At 50.1% G+C, this 17,419-nt stretch overlaps 2 protein-coding genes across 4 annotated transcripts in view; both read left to right on the forward strand.

The window, feature by feature from the left end:
- The first annotated feature begins 240 nt into the window (after positions 1 to 240).
- Positions 241 to 1,466, forward strand: FOXD3 (forkhead box D3). The gene has a single exon (XM_050306933.1). The coding sequence runs from the start codon at positions 241 to 243 to the stop codon at positions 1,453 to 1,455; it is 1,215 nt and encodes a 404-aa protein (XP_050162890.1). The 3' UTR covers positions 1,456 to 1,466.
- A 7,923-nt stretch (positions 1,467 to 9,389) lies between these two features.
- ALG6 (ALG6 alpha-1,3-glucosyltransferase) overlaps positions 9,390 to 17,419 on the forward strand; it is a 30,416-nt gene continuing 22,386 nt past the window's right edge. For all 3 annotated transcript variants that reach the window (XR_007627674.1, XR_007627675.1, XM_050306410.1), the window contains exons 1-5: positions 9,390 to 9,415; positions 11,695 to 11,806; positions 14,013 to 14,097; positions 15,871 to 15,960; positions 16,633 to 16,721. Coding sequence is in view for 1 of the 3 variants with exons in the window: in XM_050306410.1 (XP_050162367.1) it covers positions 11,725 to 11,806; positions 14,013 to 14,097; positions 15,871 to 15,960; positions 16,633 to 16,721 (346 nt within the window). In the remaining 2 variants the exon portion in view is untranslated. The remainder of the gene's footprint in view (positions 9,416 to 11,694; positions 11,807 to 14,012; positions 14,098 to 15,870; positions 15,961 to 16,632; positions 16,722 to 17,419) is intronic.

Consider the following 17,419-nt stretch of genomic DNA (forward strand, 5'->3'; position numbering starts at 1 on the left):
CGGGCGGGACCCAGCGGAGCGGCCGCCTGAGCCCCGATGCCCGGCGGGAGGTGACCCGGCGGCCAGCGCAGCCCCGCGCACGGGAGAGCGGCGGGCGCGGCCGCCCCATGCCCCGCGGGGACGGCCCCATGCCCTCTCGGGTGTAGCCCCCGGGGCCGGTCGGAGCCGCGGCGGGAGCGGGGCGCGGGGGGACCCCGGTGCGGGCGGGAGGCCCCGCCGCCTCCGCCCCGCCGAGCGGGGATGACCCTGTCGGGCGGCGGCAGCGCCAGCGACATGTCCGGCCCCGCCGTCCCGGCGGCCGAGGATGTGGATATCGACGTGGTGGGCGAGGGCGACGACGGGCCGGGCAAGGACAGCGAGGGCGAGGCCGGCAGCCCCGCCGCTCTGCCGCGCCTGCCGCTGGACGAGGCGGCGGAGCTGGCGCTGCCCGCGGAGCCGGGCGCGGGCGCGGAGAGCGGCAGCAGCGGCAGCGGGAGCCCGGCCGGAGCGGCCCCCGGCGGCGCGGCCGAGGGCGGCAAGGGAGGCGGCGAGGAGGGGGCGAGCGGCGGCGGCGGCGGCGGGGCGGCGGGGCAGAGCAAGCCCAAGAGCAGCCTGGTGAAGCCGCCCTACTCGTACATCGCCCTCATCACCATGGCCATCCTGCAGAGCCCGCAGAAGAAGCTGACGCTCAGCGGCATCTGCGAGTTCATCAGCAACCGCTTTCCCTACTACCGGGAGAAGTTCCCCGCCTGGCAGAACAGCATCCGCCACAACCTGTCCCTCAACGACTGCTTCGTCAAGATCCCCCGGGAGCCCGGCAACCCGGGCAAGGGTAACTACTGGACGCTGGACCCGCAGTCCGAGGACATGTTCGACAACGGCAGCTTCCTCCGCCGCAGGAAGCGCTTCAAGCGGCACCAGCAGGAGCACCTGCGGGACCAGACGGCGCTCATGATGCAGGGCTTCGGTGCCTACGGCCTGGCCGGGCCCTACGGCCGCCCCTACGGGCTGCACCCCGGCGCCTATACGCACCCCGCGGCGGCCGCGGCCGCGCTGCAGTACCCCTACATCCCCCCGGTGGGGCCCATGCTGCCGCCCGCCGTGCCGCTGCTGCCGTCCAGCGAGCTCAGCCGCAAAGCCTTCAACTCCCAGCTCAGCCCCAGCCTCCAGCTGCAGCTCAACAGCCTGGGCGCCGCCGGCTCCATCGTCAAGTCGGAGCCCAGCAGCCGCCCGTCCTTCAGCATCGAGAACATCATCGGCGTCCCGGCCGCCAGCTCGGCCGCCAGCGCACAGACTTTCCTGCGGCCGCCCGTCACCGTGCAGTCGGCCCTGATGGCCCACCAGCCGCTGGCGCTGGCCAGGACCACCGCGGCCATCGCCCCCATCCTCAGCGTGCCTACCAACATCATCGCGGGGCAGTTCCTGCAGCCCGCAGCCCCCGCCGCCGCCGTGCAGGCCAAGTGGCCGGCGCAGTAGCCCCGGGCGGTAGCCCCGGGCATCTCCCCGGGGGGCTCCGGCCGCCCCCTCGGGTTCCGCGGCCACCGGGGCTCGGGGCGGCAGCGGGCACCGGCCACCGCCGCTTGTACATATTTGTATCAAAAATCACTGACGTTGCTTTCGGGGTTTTTATTTTTCTAAAGAGGCGAAATGACGGTCGCGATTAAGGAGCTGCGAACTTTCACTTTTTTTGAAGGTTCCGGTGCTCCGGGTGGTTTTATCCGAAATAAACAAACAAACGAGAAAACGAAATTGTATTAAAAAAATAAGCGGGGGAAATTTTAAATATTAAACGAACGAACAAAAACAAAAAAAGAGAGAGAGAATTTTGGAGAAAAAAAAAGGAGGAAAAACGCTGTCATTCTATTATAGAAGTCTGTTTATATATGAATGAATATATGTATTCTAAATGTTATCCCTTCGTGTTGTACACAACTTTGTAAATAAATTTTTAAAATGCTCTGCCCGTCTCTGTGTGAGCGGCGTCTCTGTGACCCCCCGCCCGCAGGACGGGCTCCGCTGCCGCGGAGAACCGCGGAGGGGGGAGAACCGCGCGGGGCGCGGCCGCAGAGCTCCGGTTCTCCATCCCCACGGAGGTTTGGATTCCACGGGTGGCGGTGCGGGGTGGTGCGGGGGGGTTTCCCGCGGCACCTGCCGCCGCTCGGGATGTGCTTTGCGCGGCCGAGCAGCGAAAGCCACCGGCCCTGCTTGTTACCGGAGCAGCCGCCGCGGTGGGGCCAACATCACACCGATTCCTCCAAAATACAGCCTTCCCCTGCAGATCCGAGGCTCCCTCAACCGCCCCGTGATGTTTCCCTAAATATATAAATTTTTCTCGGCCTGACTTCGGCTCCGCATCCCGGCGCTGCGGGATTCCCGGCCGGAATAGGTACGCTTTGGGTTGGCGTTCGGGGCTAATTATAAGGGAAATTGTTTTAAATAAAACACTTGGGTCGGTTTAAGCAATGTTTATTATTTATTTTATATGAAAAAAAATTATATACATTCAAGCCGTGTCCGTGCGATGTCCGAGTGCGAATCTTTCGTTTCGATCAGGAAAATTATCGCTGTTAAAGCAGCGGTTCTTCCCGCGGGAAGCAATCGGTCTTTCCCAGGTAATTCCCAATAGCTCAGCTTGAACGGCAGCTGCGAAAATTTAAAAAAAAAAAAAAAAATCAAGTACATTTTCGGGGCTAAAGTAAAGAGCCGGCCAAGATGGGAAAAAAAAAAAAAAAAAGAAAAAAAAAGAAAGAAGAGAATTAATATGTAGCGTTATAATATTTAAAGCGGCTCTTTGTGGTGTTGAGCCTGGAGAGATCTCGGTCTCTTCTGTGCACTGACAGTGTTTGGTACTTCATTATGTTCTTCTTACAAAGTGACATTTTTTTGTCACCTTTGAAAACCTTCGTGGATTTTGTTTTTCTCCCAAATAATTCGTTGTCTTTGTTAGGAAAATCGGCGGCGTGAAATGCAGGCGAGATGCGGCAGGCTCGGCTGCGGGAGGAGCTGGACCAGGCGCTTATTTCCCTTCCAACAACCCGCTGGCAGCCGCGGATTTAAAATAAATATATAAATAAAAGTGTCCTTGCTTTCCTGGTAAGCAGTAAATATTATTTCTTCCTAAGTAAATATTTATACCTCTGCATACATAGACTAAAATAAACCGAACAGCCCCGGTGATGAGATCGTTTGAACTTTATAAATAAGGACTCGCTAATCATCTGCCAGGGACAGGGAGAACCTGCAGGGAGCGGGGACACGCGGGGCCCCGCACGGGCACCCACGGCCCTGCAGAACCCCGCGGAGCGGAATGTGGCGGTGCGTGGCAGTGTCAGAGGAGCGGGTTGTTTCACAGTTGTGTCTGGGTAATCGGTTTTACACAAACAGCAAATGGTGGGTGATCTGTGCGATTGAGGGGGTTTCTATATTTAGCGGATCCCCTGGGAAAAAAGGAAGGAGCTTCTGCCCGGAGTCGCTGCGAGGCTCAAGAAGCTGCTGATCCAGGGCTTCCAGAGGACACCGGATAACAGGGGCTCATTCCATTCCTCAGCCTTTGTTACTTATAAAATTACTCGCTCATATTTCCCCACATAGCAGCAATACCTCGGCTCGGCATCTGCGCGCCGGCGGCGGCGGCACCGGCAACTTTCCTCCTGCCACCTCCCACCGGGAACCGCTTCTATCTCCGTTCCCTCCGTCCTCTCTTTCTCTCCCCCGATCTCCCCTCGATCGCCGAGGACAGCGGCCGCCAGGAGAAGCCTTTCCCCGGGAAGGGGCGGCTGCGGCCGCGGCCCCCGGGGCCGGGCAGCACCGGGAGGGCGCGGGGCTGGGGAAGGACCGCGGTGAGACCCCTGCCCAGCCGCCCCTCCCTGGGGGAACCGCCGGTCCCGCAGCCGCGGGGCCGTGAGCGGCAGCGGGGCCGTGCGGGCGGGGGGCGCTCCCAGTGGCCGCGGGGCTGCAGTGGCGCACCGGGGCCTGCGGGGGGCGCGGCAGCTCCCGCTGCACCCGCAGGAACGGGCGCGCCCCCCCGGGGCCGGGAGCACCCCCGGGACCGGGAGCATCCCGCATCCCCCGGAGCATCGCTCGGGGTTGGGATCACCCCCACAGCCCCCGGGGCCGGGAGCGCCGCGGGGAGCCGGGAGCACTCCAGGGGTCCAGGAGCACACCCAGTGTCCGCAGCCGCTCGGGACGGCACCGAATCGGCACAAAGCTACCGACGGGGCTCGGCGGTCCCGAGGGTGCCAGAAGTCGGTTCCCAAATAGGGGAGGGTTTGCAGCCGGGACGGGAGAGGCTTTCCGGCACTGTGCTGCCCAGAGGAGTGGGCGCAGCCCCCATAGTCGGACTGGGAGCGGCAGGCCGGGGGCAGCCGTCCTGGAGAACCATGTCCTGGTTTACTTTCCGCACCCACGGGCCTCAACCAGACCACAGAACTCTTTTCCTTATTCTTTCTCTGCTTTTCCCTTCCACAAACTTGTCCGACGCATATGGCACAACTTGACACGGCCGGTGACAGATGCCCATTAGTGTAAGTCGTGTCACGTCGGTCCCTGGGGTGTGTTGGAAGTAACTAGATCCGAAACACCGCGAAAATGACCCTCCTCGCAGCCCGGAGAGTTTACCCAGAGCCACCCCCACCCCGCTGACACTCTCCCCCCTTATTTATTACAATTACGGCCCCGCCGCTCCCTCCGTCCGGGGAAGGAATGTACAATGGGATCTGGCCCTAATCCTCTAAACCATCACGCTGGTTGAAAAAGGGACGAGATGGGCTCATCAGGACCATTTCCTCGGCTGATGCGGGGCTCCCGAGGAACTCTCGCTTTCCCTGCGGGGGCCGCGGGAGTTGCGCCCCCTTTTCCCTCACTCCGCTCTGCCGTCTCCCAACACCGCCTATTTATAGCACCACGGTCTGTCCCTGGGCAGAGCGCGGGGCTCAAAGTTACGGGCTAATGGGTGTTGAAAGGCTGCGGCGAGCGCTGGAAAAGTCAGGGAAAGATCTTTTGCGGATATTGTGTGTTTGTCGCGCGTGGACGTTGCTTCTCTGTAAGGAGCCTCAGCGTTTGGGGTATCCCCTCTCCGCCCCCAATCTCCCGGCTCTGCAAAGCCGTGTTCCCGACGGGGCAGCGGTCGGAGACCCCGCTCCGGAGCTGCGGGAGGGCAGAACCGAGGCCAGGTTTCCCGGAGGAAACACCGTCGGGAGCGCTCTGGGGGCACCAGGGGAGCGATGCCCATCGGACACCTTCCTTCTCCCTGTCCCACAGGGAGGTGGCCGGAGAAGATCATCCACTGGGGACATGGCTCCCTGTTCCTCGGGGGTTACTGGTTTGGGTCCGCGCCGGCGGTACCGGGGGCGTTTAACCGCGCACCCCCCGCACATCCCAGCGCTGCCCGACTCCCAGAGCTCCTCCCGGCTCTGGGAATGCGGCTCCCTCGCTCCCCATCCCACCGGCCCCGGCTTCGTGACCTGGGCCAGAAACAAAGGGGTTGGGGGGGCAGCATTTCGCTTTGGGAAGCGCCATCCCTTGTCGTTCATTGGACCCTCGGGGGTGTTCCACTCCGGGAAAGACACAAGGACTTGCTTTTAGGGGGGTGGTGATTTTTTCTCCCGCCTGCAGGTGTGGGGCAAGGGGACAGTTCCCGAGGGAATTCGATGGGATTTTGCCTTCTGGGGCAGCTCGGGCAGTTTTGTGGACTCTTCCTCGTGTGCGAGACGCACTCGGGGCCCGCCTGCTCCGGAGGATCAGCCTGGCCCGAGAGGCAGAAAAACAGCCTCGCCATTCCGAGGGGGGATTTACTGATGTTAGATGCCCGCGGATCTGGGTACGGGAACGGGCATCCCGCGGGGCTGCGACTGATGCGCGCCCGCTTAAACACCCTCCCGGAGCCGCGAGCATCCCTGTCATCCCTCCCCGAAGCCTCCCGTCCCACCACCGTGCTATTTCCCCGAGCCGGGAATCGCTGCACCTGGCCAAACACACGCGTGCAGTTTTCTTGGGAGACAACACTTCTATTTCGGGGGATTTTATTGAATTACGTGTTACCAGTGCTAAAACATAAAGCGTTATGTACTTAGAAGACACAGAGCAAAGGTATTACATCCACAGGAAGTATTTTAGTCAGTGAATGTTCAATGTAGCAGGTAGAGATGAACTTAGCACGTCTTCCAGACTGAACTGGGAACAGACTCTTCAGCCATAAAATGCACTTAACAGTCTATTTAATAGTGGCGAGGTCCTTGAAAATGCAATATCCATGCTAATCTTGCCTTTTTCTAAATCAGAAATGAAAAATAGGTCAGGAAGGTAGAACCTTCCCCTTCCATTTAAAATATGACATTTAATCTATTTAAATAACTAAGTAAACTTTATTAATCCGGGATTTGGTAAGCAAGCTGAGGAAGCAGGCACTGCGCGACTTTATTAAGACGGCGAAGTGTGAGAGGGAGCGTCCTTGACTCCAGATGCAATAAAATCCCGGGTTTCTCGAGGTTCAGCAAAATGGGAAAAGCCGGGACACAGGAAAACGGTTCAGTCTCTCCTCTCCACGAAGGGACGAAATGTCTCGCTCTGCTTTACCGAGGGCTCGGAGCATCCCTCGGGTTGGGAATCCCCGGATCGTGCGGGGGAAGCTCCGTGTCCCCCAGCGCCCAGAGAATCGCAGGGACTTAAGGAAACAACCCAAACCCTCAGTGATTTCTAGTTACTTTATCAAGTCCTAGTATTTCAGGGGAATAAAATCAAAATAAATGCATCTCCCGGTAGTGGTTTCAAACATGTTTATTCGTGGTTTTGCTCTGGAAAGGATAGGAAAGAGCCGAGGCTCCAGTGGGCTGTCAGTGCGTGGCTCTCAGCGCCCGGCTCTGTGCCCGCTAAATCACGGCCGATGTTCTGCTGTCGGGATAAAAGGTCAGATTGTGAATCTGCAATTGAAAACGTCTCCAGAGTTTGTTTCCCCGCTCGCTCCGGCATCACGGCTCCGCTCAGAAACGAAATCCTTGACGAGCTGGAACTTTTTATGGCCGCAGGCTCTTCCCTCCGCCTGCCCCAGGAAAGACTTTCTCATTATTCTGACCGCATTTCACTCCAAATTTATGGAATACCCGGGAGATATTTGCCTTGCCACTGCTCGGCTTTACATCAAGCCTGAGAGCCAGGGTGGAGAAGAGGCAGCAGAGCTGCCGAAGCCTCCCGAGAACGCCAAGGGTTAAGAAAAGCCGTTTATCTGCTCATTATCGGTTTCTCTTTACTCCTGAGCACCAAACCCCTCTCGTCTCCTACCCCGCGGTATCAATGTGTCCTTAATGCCTTTTCCAGTCATTGATCTGGTCAAAGTCACCGCAGAAACACTAGTGACAGAGACTCAATTCCAGGCGACGTGCCCAATGCAAGTATTTAGAAAGCATTCAATAAAAAAGCTTTCCCGGGGAGTGAATGATTTCACCTTGCAACAAAGAACGCTCAGCTAATTGAAATAATGCACTTGAATGTGCGGCCGTGGGCTCCTGCATTCTCCTCCATTCCAGCTCCAGAAACTAATTAGGAATAACCTGCAAGGTAAAACAGAAAACTTCTTTTTTTTTTGCGGTAGGAGCCCATAGGCAACGCTCACAGACTGGGGGTGGCTGAGCGCTGCTGTGCTCCCCGGCCTCGCTGTTTGGGGAATTCCGGGCATGGAAAATCCTGGAGGGGAGAGAAGAGGGAAAGGAGAGAGGGGCTGAGGGAGGAGGACTGAAATAGGATTTTGCCCTGGTGATTCTCCCCGGGCTTAGGCTCGGAATTCACTTTGCATCGCGTGTTTTCGGTGTCATAAACCAGCTCCAGCCGCGGTGGGTTCTGGAGGTGTAACTCTGTATTCCAAGTTACTTTGTAGCTGATGAGTTTTTAGGATTATGTTTATTTTACAGAGTTGTGACCTCGACACATCCCTTAAAATCCTATCAATATCTTGAAACAGAAGCATTTTACTTAGCAGCAGTATAAGTGATGGAGTACAACAGATTAGACAAACTGTGTAAAATTTGATGGGCATAATCTGCCATTTTCCACAGGATTATGGCTCCAAACACTTTGGTAAAACAGCAGACAGGTGTGATTTTTACCTTTGTCAGTTTAAGACCTCAGACTTTCAGTCTCTTTACACTGTCTGAGCTGAGGTAACATCACAGCTGACAGAAATGATGGCAGGTGTAGGAGGTATTAGGATGCCCAAGCATTTACACTCAAAAATGGTTTGGATAGCGGAAATTACTATTCTAGATGTTATTGCACTGGAAGAACATCAAGAAAGAAAATTTATCTCTGGTGTCATGGAATACTCATTCATAGTGCTAATTTATTTTAAAAACAACATGTGCTTCTAAAAAAATAATAAATTATAGCTTTGTTTCCCATAATCTCCGGTTACTTCAACATTTCTATTACAAGTAATGGGACACTTCTTGACCACACTTTCATTTGGTAGCAGTTGTGTTTAAACCCATCACAACTTTCAGTCCTGGGATTCCAGTTCAAGGAGAGCACTGCTGGCAGCTCATATGGAAGGTTTGGCCACAAAAACATCAGTATGTGGTGTTAGTTTTAAAAATAATCGGTTTCCTATTCACTTTCATTTAGACACATAGCCAGAAGGAAAGGCCGGGCTGGACAGGGCTTGGAGCAACCTGGTCTGGAGGAAGGTGTCCCTGTCCATGGCAGGGGGTGGGATGAGATGAGGAGCTTCTTCCCAGTGACATGGTGTGTTGAAGAACAAGTCTTCCAGCTGCTCCCTTCCTTCTGTGATAAAGAACCCATACTCAGATTCATCGACTGAATAAAGAGCTGGTCTTTCCCTGTGCCAGGACTGTGCTTTTCATCAGCAACACCCATTAGAGCATCCTCCCCTTCCCTGAACTGCTGCCGTGGGGATGTGAGCACTACATGTGCCACGGAATCATGGAATGGTTTGGGTTGGAAGGGACCTTAAAGGTCAGACAGTCCCACACCCTGCCATGGGCAGGGACACCTTCCACTATCCCAGGATGCTCCAAGTCCCGTCCAACCTGGCCTGGAGTGGAGCAGCCACAGCTTCTCTGGGAACTCCATCCCAGCTCCTCATCACCCTCATGAACAAGAACTCCTTCCCAACATCCCATCTAACCCTGCCCTCTGGCAGTGGGAAGCCATTCCCCCTTGTCCTGCCCATCCAGGCCCTTGTCCAGACTCCCTCTCCAGCTCTTCTGGAGCCCCTTTAGGCTCTTGATGGGGCTCTAAGGTCTCCTCGGAGCCTCCTCCTTTCGAGGGGAACATCCCCAGCTCTCCCAGAGCTCCGGTTCCCCGCGGATCCGTTCAGGATCCATCCCCCCGCGGATCCATGCAGGATTCCCAGGCTCCCGCCCCGCGCGTGCGCACAGCCCGCCCGGAAGGCGCCTCACAGGCGGAAGCGCGCGTGGCGGCCGAGCCGGTGAGGGAGCGAGGGCGGGAACGGACGGAGCGGAGCGGCGGAGCCGAGGGGCGAGCGGGGCTGGGGGGCGAGCGGGGCGGCTGAGGTGAGGGGGCTGAGGGCGGCTGACAGCCCTGGGGCGGCTGAGGGAGGCGAGGAGGGGGTGAGGAGGGCGAGGAGGGGGCTGGAGGCTGAGGGGAGCAGGGGGCTGGAGGCTGAGGGGAGCAGGGGGCTGGAGGCTGAGGGAGCAGGGGGCTGGAGGCTGAGGGGAGCGGGGGCTGGAGGCTGAGGGAGCGGGGCTGGAGGCTGAGGGGAGCAGGGGGCTGGAGGCTGAGGGAGCAGGGGCTGGAGGCTGAGGGAGCGGGGGGCTGGAGGCTGAGGGGAGCGGGGGGCTGGAGGCTGAGGGGAGCAGGGTCTGCTGGCTGGTGGGAGCAGCTCGGACGGACTCTCAGGGAGCCCTGGGCACGAGTCCCTCAGCGACAGCTCATCCTGGGGTCCCTGAGGAGGCCGGGGGTGCGAAGCGTGTGAGTGGCATCTGAGAGCGGGGTGAGGGAGTTATGGGGCGGATGAGGGACTGTGAGGAGTAAAAGCACCTCCTGACCAGGGTGAGTGGGACAGCAGGGGCACAGACGGGTGTCGCTGCAACAGATTAAAGTTCTTCATTCAGCGTTCGCGTTTCTGAGGAGGGAAAGGCGCTGCTGAGATGTGTGCTGATTTAAAGCAAGTTGTATTAAGGCTGTGCATCGCTGGCTGGGTTCTGTCAGCGTCCCTGTGGCCAGGAGTGGGTGGTTTGTATTGGTGCTGTTTATCTTCGTTCTGGGCAGTGCGGAAGGATAGTGGGGTTTTTGAGGGATTGTCACCATATGCTTCCAGGTGGCTTCTCACTATAGAGACCCTCAGGTGTTGCGCGGGCAGAGACAGAAGGTGAAAAGTTTGGGACTGACCAAACCAGCCTTATCATCCCCTGAAACCTCTTCCTTGTTTAATATTGTTACCCGCAGGATAGCAGAAACTAGAGGTTCATGCTCTAGATTCTAACACAAGCATGGCTTTTTGTTTCAGGAGGTGTGGGATAATTATTAAAGCTGAAAATTAAGTAGGAAAGAATTAGTTCAAGAACCACTTTTGAAGGGAGAGAAACAAGTTCAGTATCTCAGAAAAACAACAGTTGTTCCAAAAGTAGAGGATGGGAGAAGTAAATGAGAGGAACAGAAATGGAGGAGTCTGTAGGTGTTATATAGGAATTAAAAAGGTGTAATTAATTAATAACTGTTCTGATGACCTGGAAGGGAAGGGCAGATGTATTTTATAGAAGGGAAAGGCTGGGCTTGTGATGCTTGATTTTGGAATTCTTATAGGACTCTGGGCCTATTAGACATGAATTTAGGAAGCACAAGGGTCCATTTAGGGTGGAAAGATCTACAGAGTTGACCCCATTATCTTTTATTTAGATAAAAGTGTCTCCTCTGTGGTTTAGGCACATTGAAAACATGCAAATATCAGTCTTCACCTTTCTATGGATAGATGGTGATGTACTGCTGCCACAGATTTATATTATTAATTAACTTTTCCCTTGGTGGTGCTGGTTCACAGCTTTCTGTGAATAGGGAATAAAATGGATGTAGTTTGAGCAGAATCACCTAAATATGCCTTGGATGTTGCTTGTCTGTTACTAAAACAGCAGCTTAGTACTGCTGCTGTGAGGAGACTGAGGGCTTTGTTGTTGTTGTTTTCCTTTTCTTTTTTTTTTTTTCCCCTCAGGAACAAGTATGTTAAACTCCCTTTAAGTCAAATGATGCCTTTCCTGCAAGGAAAATCTGTGCCAGTTGTACCCAGGCTCATCCCATCTCTCACTGTCAAGACTGGAGTAGTTTCTTCCTCACTTTTCTTCTAATTCAGACTAAAATATTTTTGTTTCTTCAGGTCAAATTTTGCATGTTAGTTAGCAGCTTCTTTTGTTTTGTTTTTGCTTTTTATGCAGGGCAACCTAATCATTTTCCTATTTTTTGCTTTCCAAGTGTGATGCATGTGGCCTTGAATTTTTCCAGATTTGGCAATGTTTGTTGTTGTTACTGGATCCTTAGAGTGGTCAAGTAAGTTTGCTGGGAGATCAGCCCTCATTTAAATCACTTGTAATCCCTTTACACCAGCAGTGATGCCTATCCCAGATCTGCACTCTGCATAATTTGGCAGTGGTGCTCTTAGCTGAGAAACTAAGTGGCATTAACCAGGACTAGCAGTGATCCCTAAGGAGCAACCGCGTGGATGGTACTGTAGCAATGTTTGTGGTGTTTTTTCAGGTCCCTTTTGGCTTGTCACAAAGAGCAGCCATGGAGAAGTGGAGCTTAATGACAGTTGCTGTGTTACTGGCACTTACTGTGCGCTGGGCTGTGTCTCTGGGCTCCTACTCAGGTAATGCACCTTCTCAGGCTGAGCTATGGACCTTGGGGTAAATTAAACTTTTTATTTATGCAAAGTCATAAATAGGAAACCATGTGTTATTTCGAGTATCATCATATTTTAGTGCCTCTTGATTTCCCTCAGAATTCCTTGCTTTTGTTTTTTGAAATGTGCAATGATTAACATCACAGCTGCTTGGAACAAAACACTGGGGGAAAAACACCACAACTTTTTTTTTGAGGGGGTGGTGGTCAGTGTGATGTTTTAGGCTGAACATGTGGCTGTTCTCCCCTGTGCCTTTATGTGCAGAATATTGCAGTCCAACTGTAGATTTGTTTGCTGTTGTCCTTTACATTCCATATCAGACAGCTAAATATAAATTATGGTTTTAAAACTCCAGTGGTGCTAATGAAGACAGTGTAAAGGTGACGTGGAGTGAGGGATTGCTCTACCTTGGAGCTGGGCTTCCTCGAGCTTGTTTACAGCCTGAGCTACAGCTGTATCCTGTTAATGGATGAGTTTTTCTCCTCCCCGTGTCAGAACACTTGCAAAGAATTAGCAAGTTTCTTTCCAAGCCTCTCAATGCCATTGCTATGTAGCATAAGCTTGCTCAAAGCTTGCTCTCTGCAAACTGAGGAAAAAAATAAAAAAATGAACCATTATGTTCAACCTTCATCAGTTCAAAGGATCACAAGCTCAGTTTAATCCAGCTCTGGTTTTCTGTTCTGTCAGTTGGAGCCTCATCCCCTGAGTGGTTGGAGCTCAGGAGTAATTCTGGTGATAAAAACTGGTGACTCCTGGGCTTCCTTCATGCTGAAGGAATTTGCTTGAACCTGAGTTGCTTGCTCAGTTGTTTTGGTTTGAGTTTGCTTTCTGAAAACACCATTCTGAGAGATCTGTAGGTAACTGGGACTCTTTCACCCATCTCTAGGCAGAAAACATCCTGTCTTTTGCCACACAACACTGAATTTCTCTTGCACTGCAAGTATTTACAATTCCATTGCTAACAGGATTTTTAAAACTTGATTTAAATCCATCAAGATTTTGAAAGATATTCTAAAATAATACCTAAACTACAATAGCAATTTTTAAATCTTTATTTCCTACACAATGATCATGTAACTCCTTTAGGAATAGGAAAATCTGATAGCAACCCTTTTAAAATAAAATATTGGGGTTTTATTAATGTTTAACCCGGTTTGTCTGTATACTCTGTGCTTGCTGTAGATGGGAGCTGAATATGCATCCTTAAACTAACTGATCAGTCTGTATTTGGCTTTTTATAATCAAACTTCGGATTAAAATCTTGAATTTCAGTAATCCTATGTTAGATTCTTTGTTCCACTAGAATGTATAGCTCCAGAACTGACACTGATGAAACTCCCGTTTCCCAGTGACCTCACTTATTTAGGAAACTTTAGGTTGAATGCGTCATATAGCGGAGATAATCTACTCTCTCTGTCACCCAGGAATAAATTAGCAGAGATAATATGTCCTTTCCACTTTCTGGGGACAAATAGTAGATATCTGAGCTTGTGGGACTCCCACAAACTTAGATCGCGTGAAGAAATATAGATGGCTCTCCTATATTTTAAAGAAACCCTTAAATCTCTGTCTGGCTGATGTCAATATTTCTCTGGGAGTACAATCAGTCCAGTCTCTGTTCTCAATAAGCAGGTTAATAGAAGTAAATAAACTCTGTGAAGGTGCTTAACATGCTGCCAGTATCAGAGTTAACCTTCCAGGGAGGGAATTATTTGAGTGGACACTGAAATGTTTGCATCGATAAAGCTTATTTTTTCCATGAAAAAAGGCTGGTTGTTGATTTTAATAGCAAGGTACCACAGCGTGGCTGGAACACAGGTAAGAACATGGGCAGTTATCACGTACTGAGGAAGTGCAGTAGTTCACACAAAATCAGGGAAAGTGCCCCATTTTTCATCTACACTTGGAAGTGATTTTTTTTGTCAGATGAGGAAGCAGTTCTTCACCGCACAGTGCCTTGATAAATGCTTATTGCAGAAATATCCAGAAAGCCAAGAGAACTCATAACATTTTTGTCCTCCCTGTTAGACTGCACAGCAGTCTCTGTTTGCTCTCCTATACCATAGGGGAATGGAGAATAAAATCAGTAATATATTAATATGCAGTACATAACTGGGGGAAAGCAATCTGTATAAACCAAATAATTCCTGACCACTTTGTCCTATTTTTGTAGGTGCAGGAAAACCACCTATGTATGGAGACTATGAAGCTCAGAGGCACTGGCAAGAAATTACTTACAATTTACCCATCAGGCAGTGGTAGGTGGTGCTGGTGGAGCTCAGCTTACAAAGGGTGAATGTACTGAAATTTTGGTTGGGTTTTACACCTCTGAGTTCTTTGTTCCCACCTGTGTTCCTATTAGATTTTTAGGTGTGAGTGACTGGAATGTAGATGTAAGGTTAGTGACCTTAATTTGTACAGAGCACTTAAAACAGAAGGAAAATTATTCCAAGTATTTTATTTCTTTTTATGTTATTCCTAATATTCCTTAGATCTTGCATGGAACTGTAAAAATTATTTAGTCCATATATATGATACAGTACAAACTGGAATATATTGGAATTCCAGGTCATCTTCCAGCAGGAACAGTGGTGGTGTTTGTCTGGTGTAGTTTTCCCTCAGCTGTTGGGGAACAGACTGATATGACAGAATAGGATATGAATTCAATTGTATTTCTGTAAATATCTGTGAACTCTGCAGGTGGCTCTGTATGGTGACCTCAGATCATCCTGTCGTATCTGTATTACCATTTCCAAATGCGGGATAAGGGATATTCCATAATAATGGAGTTGGCAGCTTTGATCCACTCTGCTACACTGAACTTTATTTACTTAAAATTAGGAGTTATAGCAGCCGTTATTTGCAGGCATTCCCAGGGGCCAGATGAAACTCTTGCAGGCTGAGTTTAGCTGATGGGCTGCCAGGTGGGCATCTTGGTCCTGTGTATCTGCTCTCTGTTTTTATCATTTATGTAATTTTATATTTATAATGGAAGTTTTTGGTTTTGGATTGGGTCTGCTCTGGGAATTCAACCTCTAATACAGCAAAGTCATGTTCAGTTTTGGGCATTGGGAAAAGTACATCTATGCAAGGGATTACATTCGAGAACTTAATTCTTATTTATGTTGTTCTTTAAAGTCTTGATATTATTTATTAAAGGCTGCTTTAAGAACATTGTTATCCTACTGCTAATTAAAAATCTGAAGGCTTTCTTGATAAATATTACTGGATATGGGGGCTGGATTTTTTTATTGAAACTATGAGTTTATGGAAGGTAAAATTAAAAAAATGAACTCCCCAAACTGGAAAGTTCACTAAAAGTTGCAAACCGTTACATTCTGCATAAAGGATCTGCACTGCCTTGGCATGAGCAATCTTGAATTGTAGGATGAGAAGCAGAGATGCAACTCTAAGAAATGTGATTTATCATCAGCTCATACGACACTTCAGGCAGCTCATAAAGAATTCAAGAAATATCATTTACTATAATAAATGTCAAAAATTGGCTGCATTTGAAGAGAGAAACTGGAAAAGCCTTAGCTTGCCCCGTGGCAGCTGGAGCAGAGTAGTCAGTGTTTCACTGGGAGATAGAAAGGGTCTGATGCCTTACTGTTGTAACTTTACCTTGGACAAAACCCTCTGTTTCTCACTTGGAAGAGGTGACAGTTTGAACTAACTGCTGCCAACCTTCCATGGAAATACTGACACAATGGGATCACAGATGGGAAAACCCTTTTCCTTTCTTGCACGTGGTCCACCTGAGTTCTGAGGGAGGGTAGGATTTTCCTTCTCCAGAGAAACGAACTTTAGCAGCTTTTCTAAACCTGCTCTGCAGCCACAAACGTGTGAACTCTGAATCACTTTTGCTGTTATTTTGTTGCTTGAGATTTTCTTTATTTGCAGTCAAATTAAGCAGCTACACAAGTTGCTACTTTCTGGTTTGGATTTTGAAAACATTTAGCATTCAGCCTCTTCCTTGGGCCAAAAGTAAGCTGGAAATGTAGATACTTCTTTCATTTTACTTTTTCTAGGTACTTCAACACAAGTGATAACAACCTCCTGTACTGGGGCCTTGATTATCCACCTCTCACAGCCTATCACAGTTTTGTCTGTGCTTACATGTAAGTTCAGGATTTCAAATACTTCTGTGTTACATTCTCCTTTTTATCAGGTCTGTAAATTTTAGCAGCTTCAGATGGGGCTTGGATATTCAGCTTTCCACTGTTGGATCAGTGGTGCCCGGGAAAAAGTGCTGTAGGAATTGGGTGCATTGCCTGGGAAAGCTCTCGTGTGTGTGGAGAGCCCCAGTGTCATTTGATGAGTGGATATCATGTAAATAGAATTCTGTTATTGGAATACTTTTTCCACAAGGGCTTTACTGCCGTTGGAATGAGACTTATGGAATAAGAATGTAGGTTAAAGTGCACAGGCAGAGTTATGTGGAGCATCTATGTGAACTGTAAATGGTTTATATTTAATGCTTAAGTATGAAAGGTATTTACAATTGTTTTTTTAAAAGTCAGTGGAATCAGACTGAAGGTGGTTACTTTGTTCTAATAAATATTGTGTTCCTTTTTTACTGTTCCCAAAGATTAGGGTTTTTTAATTGTGAAATAGTTTATAGTGTAAGCTGATCTGGGGGTGAGGAAAATCTCTCATTGATCACTATTGCTCTTCTCATTCATCTTAACTCTTGGAATATACTCCTGTGCATGTCATCTTTATTGCTGAGAGGAGTGTAAAGGGAAATGAGAACTGTCTGCTTTTTGACGTGTCTGTACTTTGTTTTCCAGTGCCAAGTTCATAAATCCTGACTGGGTTGCCCTGCACAGCTCCCGGGGCTACGAGAGTCAGCCACACAAGCTCTTTATGAGGACAACAGGTAGGGAGATCACAGTCCTTGAGGTGCCCCTGCACATTTGTCTCACTCATTTAACGTGTTTAATGTGCAGCTTCTCTGGTTTGGCTGCTTTATTCTCAGTTCTTTAACTCAGGTGGTTGTGCAGGTCCATTTATGAACCAAACTCCTGTGTTCTTTCCTCTTCTGCCATCATGATAAATATAAAATACACTAACAATTTTCCAGCCTGATTGATTCATTAAGAACTCTGAAACAAAGCTACTTTTTGTAGCATAGACTCATTTTTTAATTTTGAAAAGAATATTCTCGTTTTCCCTTCTGATAAATTATCTTTTTATTTTTAGCTGAACTTGGTTTTTATATTAAAATTAATTTACATGTAAACTGGCATTCACTGACTTAACAGCCAGTTGAGGTCTCAGAGATCTTTATTATGAGCTGGATACTTGATCTCAAAGGGAAAGACATTTGATATTATTACTGTTAACAAAAAGGTAAAAATTTATTTTACCACACTTATTCTGAATTTCATTTTCCTGCAGTCACTCTTCTGACTCTCTGGTTATGTTAAACTGCCACTACAAAGAAAATGATGAAACAAGTACAGAAAAAATCTGTAGATAACTTAATTTGGTAACTGTATCAGGAAAACAGCAAACAATGTGTCCAAGGAACTCTTATACTGTTTCTGTTTTCCTTCATTTTAAACCTGTGTTGCT

This window comes from Myiozetetes cayanensis, unplaced genomic scaffold (assembly GCF_022539395.1).
Source record: "Myiozetetes cayanensis isolate MyiCay16 unplaced genomic scaffold, myiCay2020 scf12, whole genome shotgun sequence".
Taxonomy (NCBI): Eukaryota; Metazoa; Chordata; class Aves; order Passeriformes; family Tyrannidae; genus Myiozetetes; species Myiozetetes cayanensis.

What these genes read in the sequence shown, in the direction of transcription:
- FOXD3 (XM_050306933.1), top strand. Translation starts at nt 241, where the DNA reads ATGACCCTGTCGGGCGGCGGCAGCGCCAGCGACATGTCCGGCCCCGCC.